This window comes from Nipponia nippon, unplaced genomic scaffold (assembly GCF_047370975.1).
Source record: "Nipponia nippon isolate SJK-2023a ecotype South Korea unplaced genomic scaffold, ASM4737097v1 scaffold_30, whole genome shotgun sequence".
Classification (NCBI taxonomy): domain Eukaryota; kingdom Metazoa; phylum Chordata; class Aves; order Pelecaniformes; family Threskiornithidae; genus Nipponia; species Nipponia nippon.
The window spans coordinates 861987-883968 of record NW_028262348.1 but is presented as its reverse complement, the minus strand read 5'-3'; the positions used below and the strand labels follow the sequence as shown (position 1 = coordinate 883968).

The 21982-nt window shown below is 52.6% G+C and overlaps 1 protein-coding gene across 9 annotated transcripts in view; it reads left to right on the top strand.

Moving 5' to 3' along the window:
* Positions 1-21982, top strand: part of GGT1 (gamma-glutamyltransferase 1) — a 61335-nt gene that overhangs the window by 18779 nt on the left and 20574 nt on the right. Inside the window, exons 1-2 of one of the 9 annotated variants that reach the window (XM_087768739.1) lie at positions 9478-9565; positions 16630-16829. The exons of 1 other annotated variant lie outside the window; for it this stretch is intronic. In XM_087768739.1, the coding sequence (XP_087624865.1) occupies positions 16663-16829 (167 nt within the window). In that variant the 5' untranslated portion in view covers positions 9478-9565; positions 16630-16662. Of the gene's footprint in view, positions 1-8263; positions 8382-9443; positions 9566-9586; positions 10157-16629; positions 16830-17259; positions 17381-20842; positions 20863-21982 lie in introns of those variants that run through there. 7 more of the 9 variants (XM_087768738.1, XM_087768742.1, XM_087768740.1 and 4 more) reach the window with 7 other exon arrangements.

Sequence of the window (21982 nt, the reverse complement as noted above, 5' to 3'; positions counted from 1 at the left end):
CCCGCTCCGCCGGAGCCGCTGGGGAGGGGAGGGCAAGGCGGAGCGGCGGCCGCGGGCCGCCCGGGCGTGCGGGGCGCTTTGTGCTCCTGGGCGAACTCTGCGAGCGCCGCAAAAGGTTGTCAAGATGAACGTGGTTCGAAACACGCCATCTGGCTGGGACTGCTGCTGTGGGCTGTGTTTTCTGTCAGTCTGCTTTGGACCCAGGGGAGGTGTTTTTACGAATCTAGAAAGTGGCAGGAATTTTGCCCACCGCCTGTCGTCTGCAAACGGTCGTACGATGCTGGCACCGCTCCTTACCTGCCGTGGGCAGCAGTGTTTTCCTTGTGCGCATCCCTCCCTCCCCCAGCAGCGCGCAGCGACTTCGCTGCCATCCAGCAGGATGCTGAAAGACAAAGCCTGGATCCCATCTCCAGCCACTGAGATTTTGCAGGCAGCTGAGTCATGCTCCCAGTATGACCAGTGGTTCAGCCTGACCTTCCGCTTTCTGGAGCTGGGGCCATGGGCTCGTTTCTGTTCAGGACTATCAGCCCAGGTGCCCGTGACGGGCCGCACGTCCTGCACACAGCAGGAGTGGCTGGCAGCTCTAATGTGCGGGCACACAGCTACAGGAACAGCCTGGGGTTCCCGCTGCCTTGTGCGTCCATTAGACAAGGATCATCTGATGCGTCTGCAGAAGAATCTGTTCTCGTGGCCGCTGGGTCCTCACTTTGGGGGAATGGAGATGGCCACGGCCTTTTGCTGGGCAGAGCCAGCAAGGTTCATTTTCCTTGTCAGCATTCCTCAGGGATGGGAGGATGGAGATGTGGGTGCTCTGCATCATTGCAGCTTCTTTCAAATACGCTACGGGTGACCAGAGTCTGGCTTGAAGAGGCAGGGACAAAATAGGGCTGGACTCTAAAGCAGCCTGGTCAATGCAGCAGTTTTGTCACAGTGCTTACGTGGGTCTCTAACCACGATGGGCCCAATTCTGACGGCCCCTCTCAGAGTTTTACTCAAAGTTTGATCAGACAAAAGCCATCTGTCCATCTCCCTGGTATTCCCCTCCCTGCTCTAGCTAAGCACCTGCAAGCGAGAAATTAGCATCGACAGATCCTGAGATATTGCTGAGCCTGGCTCAGGCTAATCCCATTTGGAGGGCGTAGATGCTGAGTAAGGACTTGAGGATCTGGTCGGAGAGCTTTGAGAGAGGCTGGGTTGAGAGAAAACGGCTCGTATGGGGTGCAGCGTTATGGCTGCGGGAGTGTCGCTGGGAGCACAGGGAAGGACAAAATCGGCCCGGCCGGAGCGATGGGTGAAGGTGGCCGTGGAGGGTGGCGCGGTGGCCTTTCCCTGCCGTCTGGCAGCTGGGCAGGCTGCCTTAGAGCTGTGCTTCTGCCTGCTCTCCTCCGTGAGTGCTGCTGAAAGGGCAGTAGCGGGGTTTGTAAGTAAAGGATCAGTTTAATAGCAGAATGGCTTTGTGTGGCTGAATTGTCTCCCACCTTATCTCCGAGAGTCAGGAGAAGGAAACGTAATCGGCAGCGTGCGCTTAGGCGGGGATGAGACCGCGTGCATTGCTCTGAGGCAGCGGGAGAACCAGGGCAAGCGAGCGGCTCAGAGGATGGCACTGTTACCAGGACACCTTCCCCTCTGTCCGTGGCTTGAAAATATCCCGCCACAGATCGAATCCTCTTAACAAACAAACGGTTGCGGGAGCAGTTCAGCTGTCTCTCGACTGCGTGCTTTGAAACTGGAAACACTACAATAGCATGAATAATAGCAGCTAATGAGAACCACACCAATGCTCCGCTTGGTTTTACTGAAGGAGAACGGCTGGCTGGCAGCTCTTTGTAGACGAAGAGATAACCCTGTCCTGTCAGCATGTGCACTTTTGAAGGGCACATGGCAGCGAGCGGGTGTATTTCTATAGCTAAGATGGCCAACGAGGTTTGCTGCACATAGGGGGAGGAGGCAGGAGTTTGCTTGGGAAGAGTAGACTCTGTCAGCGACTGCGCCCTCTGGTCCTGCCCAGCCCTACGAGAGACTGAGCCAGAAGGTGAGGATGCGAGACCTGGGGGATACCAGTCTCCAGGAGTGTCCTCGCCTTCCCTGTCCTCTGCTGTGGTGGCGAGGGCACCTGAGAACTCTACAGGGAGACAGATCCGCTCGTGAGCTCATTGGGCAGGACAGAGTGGGGACAGCGGGGCCTCTCACAGCGACCCCAACCTCCGGTTTTGAGGCTTGGCAAGAGGGTTTCTCCACCCCATCCCAGTGGATATTAGCACCCCTCAGAAGGATATTAGCTTACTTCTAACCTGAGCAGGGGTGTATATGGTGCTGCCAACTGCAGCTAGCTGGGTGCAGCATGGCTGAGTTAGTTTTCCCAAAAATCCCTCCTAAGGTGAGAAATGGGAAAGATAGAAAGCAAACAGAGATCCTCTCACTGTTCACTCAAATTCTGTGCTGTAAGCACATCTCCTCGTTGTCATCCCAGTGTCCAGTAATGGGAACGGTCCCAGCTCCTGGGCTTTAGGGCAGGTAGGGAGAGCTCAGGTCAGTGCCAGGAACAGAGGAGCGGCTGCACGGGATCAGACTGCAGGCCTCCTGCCCCCGGATCCTCAGTCAGCAGTGGTTAATAGAGGACGCCTAGCGAGGAGCGTAACAGCAGGGGGATGCAGCCTGCTGTGTTCCTGGATACCCTCCTCGCCATCAGCCCTCTGTAGTTCAGGAATTTCCTGAGGTGGGGGTCTCTGCATTTAATAGTCCTTGATGGGTTTTTCCTAGACCGTTTTTGAGCCTGAGCAAATCATGGGCATTCACAGCATCTTATGGCAGTGCGTTCCACTGTTCAACCGTGTGTTGTGTGAAGAAATATTTACTTTGTTCTGAATCTGTCACTTACTGTTTTCATTTGATGCTTTGTAGCTTAAATATCGGAAGAGGCAGCAGGCAGTCGTTCCCTATTCATTTTCTCTAAGCCACTCTCGAATGATAAACCTCTGCTCTGTCCCCTCTCAGGTTTCTGTGTCCCATGCTGAAGAGTCCTGGTCTCCTAGAGAAGCCATTTCAGACCTCAGAGCACCCCTAACTAGCTCCCTGCCCCTCCTAGTCCCGCTGGAGCCTCTAGCGACCCGCCACAACAGCCCTGGGGACACAGATGGACCCTGGAGCTACAGCAGGGGTTTGCGCTTGTGCTCTATTCGTCTCCTAGCACTCACTTTGCTCTTTTAATTGCTTTTGAGCCTTGGGCTGCTGCTTTCATTGAACGCTCCTGGCTTGCTCTTGCCATCACACAGCGTACTTAGCCCCCGTGACTGGGTTTGCCCATCAGTAGACTGGGGAAGGGATAGTACTTGCTCACTGCTTATGGTTGCTCACCCCTTATGCATTCACACTGGCACCGTGGTCAGAAGTTGCCGAGGCCTCTCATTTTTGTGTTGTCTCATCCCTATGGGGTCTGTGGCGTATGCAGCGCTAGGCTGGGAGATGGTGCTCGCACTGTCGCTGGGAAGGTTGTGGCTTCCTCCCTGACACAGCTGGAGGGTTGCCTTGGGTTTGCGCTGTGTGCTGGGTCTCTGCCCTGCTTGGGTAGCGCTCAGCGCCCCAGCACGCCCTGCAGAGCTGGATCGCTGCAACCAGCGCTCGTGCCACGGCCCCTTTCCCTGAAATACCCCGTGGTGCTCGCAGTGTGACTGCCACTGCAATTGCCCCTGCCCGGGAGGAACCGGGCGCGCACCCGCATGTGTGCACTCGCCCGCCCGCCCGCTCGCTGAGGCGGCTCTGATTTGTATGCTGGTCGAGCTGGATTCGAACAACAATCCTAATTATGCTTGCCTTGGATATGATGAAGGTTACATCTTTGACTCTTGTTGCTGGGCTGGAAATGTAATTACTTAATTTAGTGTTTAAGAAGGGAAAGAGGATTAAGGCAGTGGTGAGGCTGTGCTGCCAGACACTGCAGTGACTGCCCACACTTTCACAGCTTCAGCTTTTGTTTGCCTGCAAACCGGCTTGTCTGAGCTCCCAAGTTGTTATTTCTTGTGGCTCTGAGCTTGTTGGCAGATCTCTCAAAGCCAAGGCTCCTGCAGGGGAGGGAGCTGTAGCCTTGGAGAGATACCCGCAAAGAGCTAGTCCAGGCTCCAGGTTTAATTCCGTTATATCTGGAGGCAAATGCACTTGGTGTTTGGCCACGATCTGTCCGAGGGGAAATGTATGTGGGGAGCTTCATACCCCAAACACCTGCAAACTCTCGACTGAACAAAGCAGCACAGACATGGAGAAGGTCTGCCTGTCCATGACAGCACCGTTTCAGGGAAGAAATCCCCTTAGTGCTTGTACAGCGTACACGGAGGTGGGGAGCTAAAAGATGAAGGCAGCATCAGCTGGACTGTGGTCTTAGGGAGTTCCCGCAGCACCAGCGCTGGCAGTAGCAACTGCACGCAGACAGGCACTGCTGAGACTCTGCCCTCGATGGAGAAATGGTAGCAATATCTCCTGTAATATTAATTAGGTCTTAACCCTTTTGCTTCTTGCAGCTGAGGCTCTCTTTGCAGCCCATGAGGTCCCTTGGTGGTGTTCTGGGTCTGAGGCATGCATCTGTACAGTGATGGCTTTTAGAAATGAGAGTTCCGCTATGGCATTACGGACACTGGTCTGCTCGCTGTTGGGCAAATTAATCAAGGTCTAGCAGGGCCCATAAAAGCAGGTTGGTTGGCCTGTATATTGCCTGCAGAGAGAATCTTAACCACTTATGACCTCGTGGTCACAGTTAAATTGGACAGCATTGCTGCAAGCAGAGGGAAGGTCACCAGTCCTCTCCAGTGACGCATGGCATTATATTGGCAACTTAGCACAGGAGAATACTGAGCTTCCACTATTTTCCTGGTGAATTAATTAGGTATCTGAGGTACATGGAGGATTTCTGTTACCCCCGTTCTGGGAGCACGCTGCACCCATTTCATTTAGATGAATTTTACCTCGATTAAATTAAGCCAGACTGTGAGGTTTGGGCACACAGTCTTGTGCCCAGCCCCTGAAGCACTGGGGCCAGCCAGGCTCTGCACAGGGGCCGTGCCCTCCCGTCCCCTCCCGTCCCCTCCTGTCCCACTTGGGAGCGTATCGCACGCCTCCAGCGTGGGCTCTCTCTTCCAGCCCTGCGCGGGCTTTCAGGGGGAGGTGGTGGGAAGCCTTGACTCTTCTCGCGTTCTGCTCCAGGCTTGCACTTCCCTGCTCCTTCCCTCCAGCTTTTCCACTTCTCCATTGCCGCCTGTCCCTGCTCGTGCTTTCCAGGCACCTTTTCTGTCCTCCCAGCTTTCTGCTTCCCCTGGCAGACCCACAAGAAGCCCTGCAGAAAGGGAAGGGAGGGCCACTGGGATGGGCAGGAGGCCTTTTGAGGCAAGAGCACAAGGTCCCCTTTATAACACCTTGTGCTTTTGATCAGCCTGTAAAGCAAAAAAAATAGTGGGCAGTAAAGCAAAAAAAATAGCAGAGCCAATGCAGTTAAAGAAGGAAATGCCGGGACGTGGCACCCCCTGGTCCCAGGGGCTGCTTTGCTGTTCAGCCGCCTGCCTTTGGGGCACAGCGGTGCCTCTGCAGGCATTACCGTAGGTTAGACCGCTGGAGAGGCTGCTCTAAGACAGGAGAAACAGCGCAGGAAAGCCCTGCAAGGACTTAAAATGCGCCTTGCCATGGGGCTCTCACATTTCTAGCCTTTAAGAGGCAGAAACATCTGATCTTGTAATATGTCCCTCTGGGATCCCTTTTTTTGTGTGGCTCATAGAAAATATTTCTAAAGAGCTTTTAGAAAACCTGGCTTAGATGGGACCTCCACAGTTTAAGGCTATGAGCTAGAGTTACAGTTTCATAAAAGAATTAAACCATCTTAAGCCCATGCAGGAGAGGCTGAAGGCAGCGCCTGGTGCTGCTAAGCTTCTTTTGGAGTTTGAAACCGCTAAGTGCGCAGATTATATTGGCTCTAAGCATCTTAACAGCAGTGCTAAACCGCTGAGAGCAACCACAGGCCTCCGGGGAGTATGCGGGCCAGGGGCTGGAGGTCCGACAGCCAGGCTGTGGAGGTCTGATTGAGCAGCACAGAGCGTGAACGTGCTGGCAGCTGGTTTGAGTGGTGTCCGCGTGGGAAGCTCAGTGCCCTCACCATCACCGGCGCTGGCAGAGTGAAGCGTGCCCAGCCATCAGGATGACACATAAGGTGTAAGAGACTGACTAAGACTTTCATGTTTTCCAAAGACCTCAGCACTTTTAAAAAAACTTTTGAAAACCTGTTTACGGTTCATGGCAGGGCTGGAAAAGTGACCAGCTGTTTTTATTTCTTTCCAGCTTGACTAGTTTTTCTCCGTCTATATCCAAAGATAAAAAGACATCTCTCAGCTAAAAAAAACCCAAGTACTTAAAGCAGAAGAGTACATGATGCAGGGCTCGAAGTGGCAACTGGAGCATAAAAGCCTTCTCTGAAGCATTTCGTCCTCTGCCCAGAAAGCTTTCAGAGCCCGGTTGTTACATGCCAGTGACCAAGCGTTTAGACTTAGGTGGGTGATCAGAAGCAGGTCTCTACATCTGCCGGTGAAAGCCCAGTGCTGAAGGAGCTTCCCTGGCGGTTCTGTGCTGCTCCGCCAGCCTCGGGACACTGGGCTGGAGCTGCTCCCTGGAGCTAGCATGAGTCTCCCTCCAGCTTGTGCCCTGATCACCAGCGTCACCCACTCCAGCCTTTGAGAGATAAGAGCCAGTGAGCCAAACTGACCTGCTGCCCTGTTTACACCATTGATGAATTTGGATCTTACACTGCTGGCATCTGATCTATGCTTTGGCTCCCACCTAAGACACCCTGAGGGATTCACCCTGTGGGGTTTGAATGTGGTCCCTAGACCCACTCAGTCTGCAGGGCAGTGCTGTGAGCAGACGGACAGCAAAGGGTAGTGCTGCCCGCCTCGGTCTTTTCCAGGTGGCTGCAGCGTAGCCTGTCCAGCGCTGCTCCCTTCAGCAAACAGGCTTTTCCTAGGAGTCCTCTCTGCGTCATTAACACCTGGCACCGCTGAGCTGCTCCGCACAAAAGCTCTTTTGGGCTTTGCCAGGTTCAGGTTTGGTTTGGATGACACCCACGTGTGCCACTTCTGCCTCGTGCACAAGGCTTGCTGCTCGCCGCGGAGCCATCCTGCACACCCCGTCCCTCGTGCAGCGCTGCGGACGGAGCCTTTCCAGACAGGCTGTCAGAGCCTATGGTCCTCACCGGGCGCATTAACTGTGTTAACCTTTGAAGTAAAGTGAATTTCTAATGTCAGAGCAGCAGAGGCCAACGTACAACCTTCCACCTTCCGCTACTTTTTTTCTCACCATAAGAAATGCTTTGTCCTTTTCTGTGCTTACCACGGCAGTTTTGCATGGCTTAGCCCATGTTTGCCTCATCGCGTTGGTCCACACAGTTCACTTGTAAGGAATTTCATCCACGCCTTAAAGAAATTGAGGAAGATGAGGTTGGGAAGGCTCTGGGGCACAGGTCCTGCCTCCGTGATTGCAGGCAGCAGTGCTGAGAAGGAAGAAAACCAGACGGAAAAGTGAGCCGCTTTAGAGGAGCTTACCTTGTCCAAGATGCTCGTAAGAGCAGCGGCCAAGTGCCTCCCTTCTCTGCGCCATCATCCCGCAGGGCAAAGGAAAGGTGCCAGGGTGCCGCTCCCCAGACCTGCCCCGACCCCAGAGGGACGCTGGTGGTACCCGGCCCTCGGCCTCTCCCCGCGCTCCCTGGCCTCAGGTGGCATTTATCATCCTGCGGGCTGATGCCCGAGGTGCAGCCTCAGAGTGAAACAGGACGGTCGATCCCAGAGAGGATTTCCCCCCTCTTTTTGATGCAGTTTGAGCCCAATATAGGGCGGCTCCGTGAACAAGGTGTTTGCGTGGCCGAGGCAGCGAGCCTGTGCTCGGTGAGGAACAGCAGGTCACGTCCAGGAGGCAGGGACATGGTTGCAGGCCACGGCCCTTGCAGGGCCATCCCGCTCCGGTGCAGCACGGGCAACGCTCTGGCCGGACAGGAGAGGACGGGGTGCTGAGGGGACGCAGCAGGGCAGTGGCGAGGGGGGCACCCCGTGGAGGGGACACCCCCGTGGGATGCTGCTGCTGGCAGCGCATCCCCCATGGCAGCCACCTCCTTTGGACAACTGGCAGACCCCCTTTTCCCAAACGCCACAGATCGCAGGCTGGCCACCTTTGAATTCCCTCCCATCTGTGCCATCTAGTGCCCAGCACAAGAACTGGGACTGACCCAGCCTCTCACCCACAGGGAAACAGCCCGGCTGCTCTGGAGAAGAGGCTCTCCTCTCCCTGGGCCAGGCAGGGATGTGCTGGGAGGACCCCTGAGATGCCGCACCGCCCGCATGGAAAATCCCACTTAGCTCCAGGTAGGCTTGCAGCGCGCAGGTGTGTCCGTGGGGCGGGCGGCCGCGCAGGGGCTGGAGGTGAGACGAGGTGGGCGATCGTAGGCTGCCAGAGGCTCCAGGTAGGGAGAGGAAGGCTTGAAGCTCTCGGGAATCCTGCCCTTGCTTTTCAGGCGTTGCGTTCCCGTGGCACGCTCCGACGCTGCGCACGTGTTTTAAGGGACGAAAATACTGACCTCTCTCAGAACGGGAGTTCTCCTATTTAGACAGATTTCGATGCTGTTCCAAGGGGAGTACAGTTAGCTTTACTTAAGTGAATGCCCTAGACCGTAAAACACTTTGGTTTTCAATATAAGCACAGGTTGTTGGGCATAATCTTTGCGTTACACCGTTTCTTAGGTAAGTTCCTTGTACTAAGCTGTTATTTTTTCAAAAAGCGTCTATAGCTGTAGCTTGGTTTGCCAGCTTTGATTCTTAACTCTGCCTTTGTCCTCTTTATCCTTTTCAAAGGAATACTTTCCCTCTTTGCAGACCCAGTTTCATTTATAAGCTCTAAATAAGAGGGGATGAATCAGGAGCTAACAAATTCTTGCTTCCTTCTTGCTGCATTTTTTTCACAAATCTGTATAAGATATTTAATGGTGGTGAAAAGAGCTGCTAACTCAAACCCATCAGTATGTATCTATCCTTCACATTGGTTTATCACAGACAGGCATTACATATTTCTCTATATTGAATTTCATCTGCTCTTATTTGCCTTGTTGCACAGATGTTTTCAAGTTTTCCACAAGCTCTTTGAAATTTGCCTGATGTCCTTTGCTAGCTCCGGAGGTTATCTTCTGCTATTTCCTTACTGGGCCACAAGTAAATACATTGAACGTGCTGCCTCTAGCATTCATAGGCACCCCACGCAGCTTTTCCACACGAAGTTTTGATCATCCGTTCTTCACTTGTGACTTGTGTTGGATTAAAAATTATTATCTGATATCTGCTTCCCAGAACTTCTTATTGGCAGCTTCAGGGAATTAGTAGTTAAATTGTTCAAGGAGCAGGTGAAGGTATTCTTGTTCTCGGGATCGCATCCAGCAGCTCGTGAGCTCTGCTCCTCGTTGCCGGTGACCCGTATCTGCTGGTTTGCTCCCCGTGAAGCTCTGCGGGTTTGCCTCTCCAGGATACGTTGCACAGGCACCTCATGCTGTGTCTGAAATGTAAATTTTCCTACTCTTTTTTTTTTTTCTGGGTACTTAAGTAAGCCTGATTGCTTAGGAAGTCTCAGCAGCCTTTTCAAATGTGAAAAGGTAGAATTGCCCCTTTAGCAGCTGATGGGTAACTGGCTGTAGAGATGCTCAGTGGTTATGGAGCTGGCACCCTGGAGCTCCCTGGGGCTGCTGTTGATCTTGGCATGTTATGGCATTTGAAGGGACTGACCTTTGAAAGCAGGGCTCCAGGAAGTCATTTAAGGATGTGTTTGCATCCTGCTGAGCACTGAAACTGTGAGGATTTCAGAAGGAACGAAACTCATCTGGAACCAGATGCGGCATTTATCTGCTTTCCCCAACTAGCACCCCATCTTCCTGGAGTGGCACTCTCCACAGCATCCCCTCGGCGGCGGGAGGCCAGCGCTGGCGCCCGAAGCTTAGCTGCTCCCAGGTGTGCTCTGGAGGGCCGAGGCGCCTGAGCGCGGCGGGCGTTCGCGGTGCTGCCCGCGCGGCTGCTGCACGCCTGCGGCTCTTCTTCTCCTGAGACCCCGCGGTGCAGAGGCAGGGCTGGTTCCCCAGCAAGCTCCCGGCTTCTCACAGGTCTGTAAGCTCCTTTATCGCTGTCTCTCAGTTCTTTGGGACTCACGGTCTCTAGGGCTTCAGACCTTCCCCTGCGTAATTCGCTCCCAAGTCTGTTGGTGTGTGTCCTGGTTTCAGCTGGGACAGAGTTAATTTTCTTCTTAGTAGCTGGTAGAGCGCTGTGTTTTGGATTTAGGATGAGAATAATGTTGATAACGCACTGATGTTTTGGCTCTTGCTGAGCAGAGTTTACACTAGTCGAGGACTTTTCAGCTTCTTGTGCTCTGCCAGGTGCGTAAGAAGCTGGGAGGGGGCACAGCCAGGACAGCTGGCCCAGACCGGCCCCAGGGCTATGCCATACCCTACGACACCATGCTCAGTGTATAAGCTGGGGGAAGAAGGAGGAAGGGGGGACGTTCGGAGCTATGGCGTTTGTCTTCCCAAGTCACCCTTGCGCGTGATGGAGCCCTGCTTTCCTGGGGACGGCTGAGCACCTGCCTGCCCATGGGAAGGAGGGAATGAATTCCTTGCTTTTGCTTTGCTTGCGCGCGCGGCTTTTGCTTTGCCCGTTAAACTGTCTTTATCTCAACCCGTGAGTTTTCTCACTTTTACTCTTCCGATTCTCTCCCCCATCCCACCGGGGGGGAGTGAGCGAGCGGCTGGGTGCTGCTTAGTTGCTGGCTGGGGTTAAACCACGACAGTGTGCCACCGTCCACCCTCTACGCAGGCTTTAACGTGTTTGTGTGAGACAGGGGCCAGCAAGAGTCCTTCCTGCGCTTTGTCCCCAGAGCCCCTTAATTAACAGGGAAGCCCCAAATCGCTGTTTTACATGCAAGGAAATGGAGGCTTAGGCAGACAATGTGATTATAGCAGTCATTTAGCAGCAGAAACAGGAGTAAAAACCCCCTTTCGCTCTCTAGGGCTACGTGTTCCCTCCACCCAGCCCCTGCAGCAGAGTCGGTGCAGGTGCCCAGCTGTAACCTGGGGAGGTCTGGTGCAGGGGTCTTGTTCCCCTGTGCTGAGGAGGTGCTCGGCCTTACAGGCATCACCTTCCGCTGTGGCTCGGCAGCGGCCGTGCCTGGGCACCGCGGGGCTCGAGGCCTGGGCAGGGCTGAGCTCACTGCGGCGGCTGAGCCCGGCTCCGGCCGGCCCCTCTGGTTAGAGTGGTGCGGGCAAGGGGTTGTGCGGCAGCTGAGCTCCCGGCTCCCCAGTCGCGCGTCTCGGCTTTAATTATGGTGACACTGCTGCCTGGGTGTAATTAGCAGTTGAGAAACTCTGAGTGTGATTTTAATAAGCTGAGAGTAATGCAATTTGTCTTTTCTATAAGAAATGCTTTGCAAACAAAACCTGTAATTAAAAAGCACACACACAGGGCGAACAGCGACTGTGCGGTGGGCACGTTACTGCTGGATGTGCAGCGTGTCGGGCACGTGGCCTGACCTGGCACAGGGGTCCCCCTTTGGGGCAGTCTGCAGGATGGGGTTCCTGGGGGACCAACGTGTAAAAACTGCAGGATTTGGCTCAACTGCGGGTTTTACAAAAGGCTCTTCCCAGTCTTGGCGGCTCCCCTTTGATATGATGATGTTCCTTGATAAGGACGATTCTCCTGGGTGTCTTGCTTTTCCTGCCACCGCTGTGTTTCGGTGCTCTCCCCCAGGACCCCAGACGCGCTGGAGGCTGGTGGGGTCTCTGGCGGGGGCCGGGGCGGTGGGGGAGGTAGGAAGCCCTTTCAAGAGCAGCCAGCGTTTCTGGCAGCCTGGGACCAAGCCCTGGCCTCTGCCCCTCTTCCCTGCTCCTTCCTGCTGGAGTTCAAAGCTGATTTCTGGCATGGGAGCTCTCACGGGGGAGCAGCCCCGTTGGGTGCCCCAGGTCTGTTCCCCCCAAACTCCCATTTACACACCGGGATGACCGCGCCAGCAAATCATCCCTCCTCCCCACTGCTGCCAGGCAACTGTGCGGGGACAAGGGAGGAAACGAGGCACAGCGGCTATCAGAAAATGGTTATGCCGTCTCCCCAGGCATCGGAAGGCCGGAGTCGGGGCCGTGCGCCTGGCATCTGGGGGAGGGAGGAGAGCGGGAATATCGCCCCAGCCTGTGGGAAGCCCCTTCGCCTCCATCTGCAGGGGAAGGTGAGGGACTTTCCCTGGGGAGGCCACCTGCCCCCCCCCCCCCCCGCAAATGTCCCTTTGTGCCTGATGGCACTGGCTGCTGCAGCTCTTGTAATTTAGGGGGTGACTATGTTCGTAGTACCCCTCCTCTCGACCGGTGGGAGACATCCTGATCTTTCAGAGTGCAGAGCCAAGGAAATGCCTGTGATTTCCCATCCGTTGCCATTTCTCCCTTCCTGGGAGCAGTGGTCGGGGTCCCAGGTTGATAGGGGGGGCTGGAAGCAGCTTGCTCACTCATATCCCTTTGTGCTGCGCCGTGCAGGTGACTGGCCTGCTGCCTGCCCTGCCAGCTAGCTGCAGCCCTGGCACGTTGGGAAAACAACCAAAGCCTTTCCCAGAGATCAGGTTGAAACATGGGAAAGGGACCTGCGATTCCCACTGGCAGTGGAAAGGGCAGCAGGTGTGGGCTCAGCAGACGGGAAAATATCCAGCGTCTGCCCCATACCAACACGGAGAGGCCAGGGAGCAAACGCAGAGCAGCCCATCCGTGTGGGCTGGAGGGGAGAGCTGATGGGGCTGAGCTCCTGGGCAAGCCCGGCCACCGTGCAGTGCGGCGTGCCCAGCCTCTGCGGCATGCGAGCTCCTCCCAAAGCCATGGCAAGTGGGACTTCCCAGGAGCCGTGCTGGTACAGCCTCTGCCTCCAGCCCAGCTGGCCCGTTCATCATTTCCAAGATAGGTTGCAAGTGCTTTGAGGCAGAGGCTTGTGGTTCCGATATCTCAAAAGGAACGGCCATCTGTGGTGCCCTTTGCAGCACCAAAGCAAACAAGCCTAAAGAAGGCTGGGCAGGGGGCCAGATAAACCAGACAGGGACACTTCTCCCATCTAGGACTTTGGGACCTGGACTTGAGATGTGGGTCTTGTTCTCCTGATAGCAGGTCACCTCTCTCAGGACAGGAGACCCACTGGTGTTTGAGCACTTATCCCTTCCACGGTCCTGTGTTATGCTCTGCCCAGAGGAGGAGATGCTGTGAACATCAAACCTGCCAGGTTTCTGCACTTAGGGGCAGAGGGCACTCAAGGCAGGCTCCTGTCTCTGTGGTCGTCTTCTGTAGGAACTTTGTGACCACCGTCTTGGGAAAGCACAGAATCATCCGGTGATTTCAGTGTATACCCTTGGGCTGGTGGAAGATGAACATACTTGGCTGCTTTGCTGAAGCACGGGCTGTGACAGGAGCCTGCCCCGTCGTACGATAGTGTCCATCCCACATATGGGCTATGGCTCAAGGATGTTTTCACCAAGATTAAACCTGTACCGTGAATTTCCCTCTTCAGGTCAAAACTGTTGTGTTGCAAATGGCCATGCAGAGATGAACTGTATTACCCAGGTCTTAACTGGAGTAACTGTGAGCCAGGAAGGACCAGGGGAGTACCCAGACCTGCAGGGAGGGACATCTTTAGAAAGGAAAATCCATTTGTTTCCCAAGGCTGTCATTCTGGGGAGCAAACAGAGAGTGTGAGGTGCTGAGAGGCGCTGGAGTAAAACAGATGTGAAGTCCAGATTCTCACTTACAGCCTGAGCTGTCTGGCATGGTATGCGGCCTTCCTGTGAAGTGCTGCGTGAAGGACCCGTACTGCTGCTGAGCGCCCTCCTCACCTCCCACAGCAGGGAACAGGGTCCCGCTGTAAATCAGAGCTCCCCAGCCCATGAAACTCTTGGTTCTGGGTGTTCATCCCAGAGATGAGTTTGCCCTCTGGAGACTGGTGGAGGTGTAGCCAGAAAGTGTCTAGCCCCTGCACGCTCAGTGCAGATTAGCGCTTTATCTAAAGCCGCCTCAGGGACTCGGTGACAACTCTCCCCATGCAGCACCGGCACAGCCATCAGTGGCTCTTGGCTCCTGCAGCACCCTCGGAGACGGGTTGATTCCCAGCCCGGTGCCAGCTGGGCGGCCCCGCAGCGTGCGGCGGTGGAGGTGGGCACCAACAGGCCTGGGGACGCGGGTTGGCAAGTGGGGATAACGGATCTGAGGATGGCTGCGCTGCCTCTTGCCTCTGCTGCTTTGCCCCATCCCTCTCTGAGAGGCTGCAACCCTGACCCTGCGGTGGGGCAGGAGCTGCTAGGTGGTCCGGTTGAAAACTTGCCATACGAAGGTAACCCAGGACTGCTTCTGGCTTACCAGGATGGGCTGAATTTTATGCTGAGAGGTTTCATTTGTTGCTCCAAGAGCAGCTGAGCTGATCCTGCAGCGGAAACTGCTGAGAAAGGGAAAAGAAGCTGTGGGGCTTCCCGAGAAGCGCGGCTCGCTCAAGGCGAGGTTTGGGCGGGCTGCAGACGCAGGTCTCCGTGGGGCCGAGCCTCGGGTCGGTGTTCGTTCCTGCCCAGGAACAACCTCTGAGCCTTGCACCCCCGAGCCCGCTGATTCTCAGGCAGAACGGAAAAGAGATTTGTGGAGGTGTGTAGAGTGGACCTTGGCTCTTCCTGGTCAAAGTCCTTGTTCCTCTGGTTTTAGGGCCCTCTTGCCTTGGTTAGGCTTTAACAGCAATTAGTCACCCAACAACCTTCTATAATAATCCCCAAGTTTTCCATTAAGTGGCATACACTTTGAACTTCTCCCCAGCTCCTCTGCTGCAATCTAATCTGCTGTCACTTTTCACAGGGAGATGGAGCTACCTTCATGTTTTATTCATTTCCTCTTTACAGTGGGGGAGAAATGGGACAAACAGCGAAAACAGCAGCCGGCGGGGCTCCGGGCACTGTGCAGTTACATCGTTGTCAGCCTCTGCGCTTGTCGCCTTCAACCACGTCTGCATTTACTGTATATATCAGGCACATGACAGGGGAGAGAGGTGATGTCTAGCAACGGGCTTAAAGCAACCTGGGGGAAGATTCCTTATTCCAGCGGGGGCACCGACCTGCTCTGAAGCCCTGGGCAGGATTTTGTTGCCCTGTCTCTAAAGTGGGGATATGAATGCTTTTCTCATGTCAGCCTGTAAGGCTCCCTGGCCCTGATAGTAGCTTTAAAATGCTGTTAAGTAGTAAAAATTTTTGTGGTGATGATGATAAGAATTTGGTGATCTGGCCAGGTTATGGCGTGTGGGGATCTTCCTGTAGAAGCAGCAAGTTTGTTACTCGGTAGGCAGCTTTGCACGGTCTGCCCCGTGTCTCTCCCTCTCTTACCATGAGTATCAGCGGACAAAGAGGGGACGAGCCCTGCTACGACTCTGTTCCTCCTCTTTGTGCTTACAGCTCGGTTAGAGCGCGCTCTGCCCCTGCTTCGTGTGCTTGGGCTGTCTCCAAACTGTCCTGTAAAAGACATGCTGCACCTTGAGCAAACGGGGAGCTTTCCTGGGGCTGGACGGGTCTGCTCCAGCTGCGGCCGTGCTGAAAACTGCCTGCCAGGGGAGCAGGTTTCTTCTTTGGATAAGGCTATCGGAACAATTCAGTGTTAATTGTTTCTGTTTTAATCCCAGCAGCTCCAAAGCCAGGCCCCCTCCAAAGCAACAGAACAAGAGGGAGCGGTTTACTGAGATCATGTTTGTGTAATTTGCAGGGGAGTGCAAATATAGTGAGCAAATCTTACATATGTAAGAGAAAGCTAATTTGTCCTAGATCTAAAAAAATCTCTTATGCAGCCTTCCTACCAGGTTGAAGGGGATCTAACTCAGATACGTACCTGCTTTTGAGGCCCTTGACACTATCAAAGCAGGCCCATTCCTTGGGGTAAATGAGATTCGGACCATGATTTGGTGTACAGGAACACTCCTTACAGTGTTTTAAATAGCTGCCTTACTTAGGCTGGCGCAGAGTTACATGAAGAGGAGAGGGGAGATCTCTGGCTGAAAATTAACCTGGGAAGGGGAAGAAGTAAGATCGTGTTCCAGTCCAGCTCCCTAGGCGTTGCACAAGCAGCTCTGCTTGCCAGAGTCATTCCCACATCTCCCTTCCCCACCCAAGCCCAAGAACTAGCCACGGAGGTTCCTGTCGGTGCGGGATTTCGATTCCATGAGCTGGTGGCATTTATCTGGCTGCTGTTGCATGATCCTGCAGATCTTGGTGCCGTGGCTGGCAGTGACAGTAACTCTATGAATTCTGCTTTGTGAAAGCTTGGGATGGCTCCGGCCTTTGCCAGTCGCCTCGGCTGAAAAGACGCGCACATCTTCTGTTAGACTTGGCACCTCCTTTATACAGCTATTCCAGAGATACTTGACCAATAATTTGTAAGCTCTGAATCAGTCAAACCTTGTCCTAATGTATGACATGGCTTTTCGTGGTCAAACAAGCCCTTCAGTGAAAGATCAACAAAACCAGTGAAGGAAGTTGGAAATGAACTATTGTCCCTTTGGAGAGCAGCAGTACGTCCTTGAGAGATTTCCTCTCCATTCGCAGGCTACAAGACTTCCTCTGGTGGAGAAGGGCAGGATGTGCCTCTCGAGACCTTCCCAGGACAGCGTCCAGGACGCCACCTTTCGTAGGATGCACGTCCCTTCTCCTCCACAGACCTCCCAGCCCCACGGCCCTGGAGCTGGGCAGTGCTCCAGCATCAGCTGGCTTCGAAGAGTGCAGAGATGGGATTTTTCCCTAACAGGGTGGGTATGGGGGCAACCGGGCTCTAATGCAGAGGGTGTCCTTGCTGCCAGGGCTTGTCCCATGAGCAAATCCAGCAACTGGCAGAGTATTGTTCAATGCATGAAAGGAAAGAAGCATCTTTGCCAGTACGGCTTCACTCCTGGGACTACCCAACATCAAAGTATTGTCTCCTTTCAAGTTTGATCTGTCCTTGCTCCCCACCCTCTACGCCATTCCCTTTACCGTGAGAAAGTACGGCACGGAAAGTGCCTGACCCCTCTGTTCTCAGCTTGCCCTGTGAGCCAGCAATTCTTTAGGGCCAGGGAGGGGGAAGGGTGGCATGCCTTCACTGCTCAAAGATATGACTTCATTACATCACCCTCCCTTCTGACCACTCCCATATATAAAGTCTTGCTGCCACAGGGCTCTGTGTGACCGATCTGGCTTTTGAAATTCCTGCTTCTGGGAACCCTTGAGGAATAAGGGGCAAGAGAGCAAGGCAGAAGAGCCTTCTTTTGGTGTCATTGGCAGAAGGTGAACTGCACCCAGGGAGAAGAGAGCTTTTAAAGTAGTGAGTAAACAGCGTGATTTTTATCTCACCGTCTCCATATTTCGGTTGGACTGGGATGTGAAATAAAGGAGGTGTTTCTTTCCCTTTATTACGTACCTTTCCAGCTCTTTAATCATGCTTTATTAAAGTGTACCAGTGTTTCACAAGCCTTCAGGCTCAGGTTTGAAGAGCAAGTCTTTTTTATAGGGATTACCAGGTCTTGACCTACTGTGTTGGCTTTGGATTCTCTGAGTTAGTGAAGGCCAGGTCACAGGCAGCAGGGTCTCTGATTCACCCTTTAGGGGAGCTACTTAACACTGCGGCTTGACAGGGTCAGCAGTACGTGAACTGATGGTTTCAAGAGGAATTGGGTTTTCTGACAGAGGCTGAGATTGGAGAAAGGAGCTGGGAGTCTTGTGACCTGGGATCTCAGTCAGGTCACTGGGCAAACTGTTTCACCTCTGCGTGGCCCATCCAGCCCTTTGAAGGTACCCTATCTACCACCCAACTTGATGTTGGTCTTCACTCTTTATTGGGTTGGAAAGGTCTGTGGACAGTTTGGTATGTAGGGTGGTAAGACTGAGTCACAGTTTGACCCTGTTTTGCATGTAGTATGAGTGCCATGGCATGCTGATAAGTGCTGCTTTAGCAATCTGACAGAGGAAAGACTCTCAAAACCACCAGAGAGGTCAGAGCTATACAAACACTGGAAGGCAGATTTCATGGCATCTTGAAGATGAGAAATTCTTACTAAGTCAATGTGCTGCTGGCACGTAGTCCTCTTCAGAGAAAGCTGGGTCTAAGGAGTGGGCTGAAATCCGTAGATCTTGTATACCTCTTCTTTCCGCATCATTCTGTGCTGCCAAGTGGTAACTTGGAAAATGCAGACCCTGTTGGGATGGGAGGTCAAGCACTGGCGGTTTCTTACCTGGTGGCAAGGGGGAAGGCCAGCAGGCAGATGCAGAGCCAGAAAAGCCGCAGGGACAATGGGATGATGCTGGGGGTGTCTTCCAGAAGCAGAGTGGAAGGGCCATGCAGGAGAGAGCAGAGCTCCTGGTGCAGAGCAGGGAGAGCACTCAGCAGAGCGCCTGTCGGGGGATTAGTCGGCTATGCGGAAACTGGCCTGTGAAGCAGGAAGAAATGTCCTAAAATAAACCGAGCAGGCCACATTTAATTCTTTGTAAAGAATTTTCTGTTGCAAGGAACTATCGAGGGCAACTGTGTTTGTGTGAGAAGGAACAGATTGTGCCCAGGAAAATGAATATTTAGACACATGAAGGACCAGAACAGCACCCAGGAGACTGTGTGCTCGTTGCAAGAACAAAAAGAATGGCCCTCTCCTACGTGTGCTTGGAAAACAAAGACCTGCTCCTGCTCTTGGCTGTTTCTTATGCTATGGTATCTCCATCTCATGATGATTACTAAAGCTGAATCCGACAACTCTGGTTACCTCTCCAGTGGAAGAGGTACAGCATCCCCACTGAAACCCCACTTAGTCCCCATATAGCTGCTTTGTTTGTGCTGAAGCCCTTCTAACGCGTCAAAGGTGGGCTCTCCGGGACCAAGGCTCTTCTCTCCATTCCAGCACAAGGTCCCAGTCCTGGGCTGCATTCCCTAATCCAGCTGTCCGCAACAAGCCGGAGTCAGACATGGCTACTCCAGGAGAGACAAAGTTATTCAAACCAGCTCTATGGCAAATAAGACACTCATCTCTCTGCAGAGTCTTGATTTAGCAAAAGCAGGTGAATTTAAGCAGGTAGCTACAAATTTTTTTTCAGTTGGAAACTGAGCTCTTTTCCAAGTTCTGCTGAAGTCTGTGGAAACCTCTTCAGTGAATGCAGTCTCGAGTTCATTTCTTATTTTGGAATCTAGGTTTTTTGGTTGGTTGGTTGGGGTTTTTTTTCCCTGTCCAGATGCTCTACAGTCTATAAAATAAATAGTTACCTGCTATGGCAATAACATTAAATAAACCCTTCTGCAGAGCACCAAGTAAGTCCAAACTTCATCTGTGATCCGAGAGCTTCAATGTGCCTGTGAAGGATAGGTCCAGCTGCAGCAGTCGGGCTGAACTGAAGAAAGCCTCTAGCCTTGAGAGTGGGCATCATCTGTTTTTTCCCCTTTAGTTTCTGCCTTTCCTACTCTTTAGGTTTTTTTGTCCTCCAATCTGCCTCCTTTGTTCCCTCCTCCTCTGTTTTTCCTTTCCACCAGTTTAGGTTTTCCTCTTTCCCCCATGTTATTCCCTCTTCTTTCCCCCTCTCTTCCTTCAGTAGCCCCCTCCCCTCTCTTACCGCAGGACGGTGAGGCTGAGGGGAAGCTGTGCGGGACGCTGGCTGAGCTGGCCGCCGTGGGGAAAGGCCGGGCTCTTAGCTGCAAGAACCCGGTCCCTTTGGTGGCCTGGCAGAAAGGCTTTGCAAAGACGGAACAGCTTCACAAAGCCGATAAACAAATGGTACAGATTGGTGTAGGTTTTGGAAACTGTGGAGCTTGACAAAATTTACAAGTAAAGACTGAGTCTAGGTAGCAGAAAGGTAATGAACTGAGGAAAAGAGATAAAAGAAGACAGACCTTGAACAGAGGACAGTCACCCTTTTCTGGATGGGAGGAGTGGAAGGTTTGCATTTATTGTCAGATAGGACTTGAAACGAGATAAGGTTTAATGAATTGGTCCTCGTTACTGTCATTACGCTCACTTTGGCATACTGAGCTGTTATAGAAAGTCATTTGAACAGAAAATAGGCAATAAGGGTTAACATACTTTATTAGCAAAATCAGGAAAGTGCTCTTACAAAAGAGAATACCACTAGTAAGCTGTTACTTCTTTCATGCGTACATACTCTTTATCTGGCAGAACAAGATAACACAAGATGTAGGAATATCCTTTCAAGGAAAGCTCAGGAAATAGCTTTTTGCACTGACCCTTCTTATAACCTAAGCTATATAATCTGCGTATCAGTACACCAGTCCATTTGAGTATCTTATACCACTGTCTAATCGTCATCTCCTTTAGATTTGTCTCTCTTCTACATCTGGAATATCATTAGGATTGCAATCTCTTTACAAGAATCAGAATCCACTGGGTTCATAACAATTTTATTAATATGCCAGCGGCATGAATCCTCGATGTAAGAAAAAGTTCAGCCTCAGAAGGCTTTGTCAAAACTTTCCCCCTTTAAACACATCCCAGCGGTCTTTGCTGAAGGTAAATCGCTGTTCCTTCTGCACTGCAATCACCGCCTCCAACCATTAAGAAGCCTGGTCTGCCGTCCCACCACGCCGCTGTCCCAGTAACACCGCTTCAGCTACCCGTGCGGGCAAAAGAGCATCACCAGAATGGGGCCATGTGGCTGGCAAGAAAGGTTTAACAAACCTCCTCATTTACCAGTTATCTTTCATTTTGCTTCCCTTTGCCCCAGGGAGGAGTGTGTGCCTGTGGACGATTATGGGAAACCAGACTCCGTAAAATGAGAGCCTGTGGGTTTACTGGGTCCCTCCTCTTTGAGCAGGTGCGTTATAGTGGGAGCAGCTCTCACTGGAGGGGAGGGAGGTGCTTTGGCTGCGGACAGACATCTGCTTATTTAGTTTCAGCTCTGAAAGTCAACTGTTGTGTCCCTGCTCTTAGTCAATTTGACCTGTTGCACGCAAGGCAACTTTTCCAGTTCCCGAAGTACCTTTTCTCTTAAGAGTCTCCCCTAGTAACTTGTTTTCCAGGGTTTTTTCAGGAGTGATCTCTTTTTTTCATCAGTGTTTCTTACATGGTGTTTAGCTTAAATCAGGAGTGCCTGCTACCCGTGCAGCTGGTACGTAAGTTCCACTGGTTGCCCTACACGTGGAAGAGTGGAGCAAGGGGTCAGAAAGGAAACTTATTTAGTGGGAAGAAGCTTTCATGCTCATTAATGTCTCTGTGTTACTGGGCACTCAGGATACTATTTGATGCTTATGTTCAGGTAGTATTGGATTGCAACATTGCTCTGTTAGAGGGGAAAGACTTCCCCACGGAAAAAATAGCTAACCTGCAAAATGAGGACATCTTGTATCAGCTTCTATTCCAACAACGCATTAGTTAAAACATCAGGAAATCGAGACCTTGGATTGCATGTTCTGCCATAAAAAGGAGGGGTCTGAACAGCAGATGTGGTTGCATGATCTGTGTTGTGTCAGTAGTTGCTGGTGTTGCTTCATGAAATTCCTATGGAAAAAATCAATAGGGGGAGGGGAAGAAACAAAAACTACCCAGAAGTGCCTTCGGGTTGCCCGATGCTTTTCAGTATCTGCAAGCCCTGTTACAAGAGCTGTGAAGGCATTACTTCATACACGGACAGACACGCTCCTTTAGAAGAGGGAACAAATGGAGGTTTCGCTCTGTTGCTCAAGTCTCAATGTAATAGTGCGTGCTAATTTCTGGAGAATGTTAAAGATGACCATGCCACGGACGCCACAAAGGAAAGAGGTGGCAAGCCCTGCAGGAGGTACTTTTTTCTTTTTTTGTACTGGGTTGAGAGGTTGAGAATAACAAGGCAGCAACGCACCTGCCTTAACCGCAGTGTTTCTGTTTGAGGTGCGGCTTTGCTGCTTGAAACATGCAAGGCTGAGGTATAACAGGACAATCTATTAGATTAATGCCAA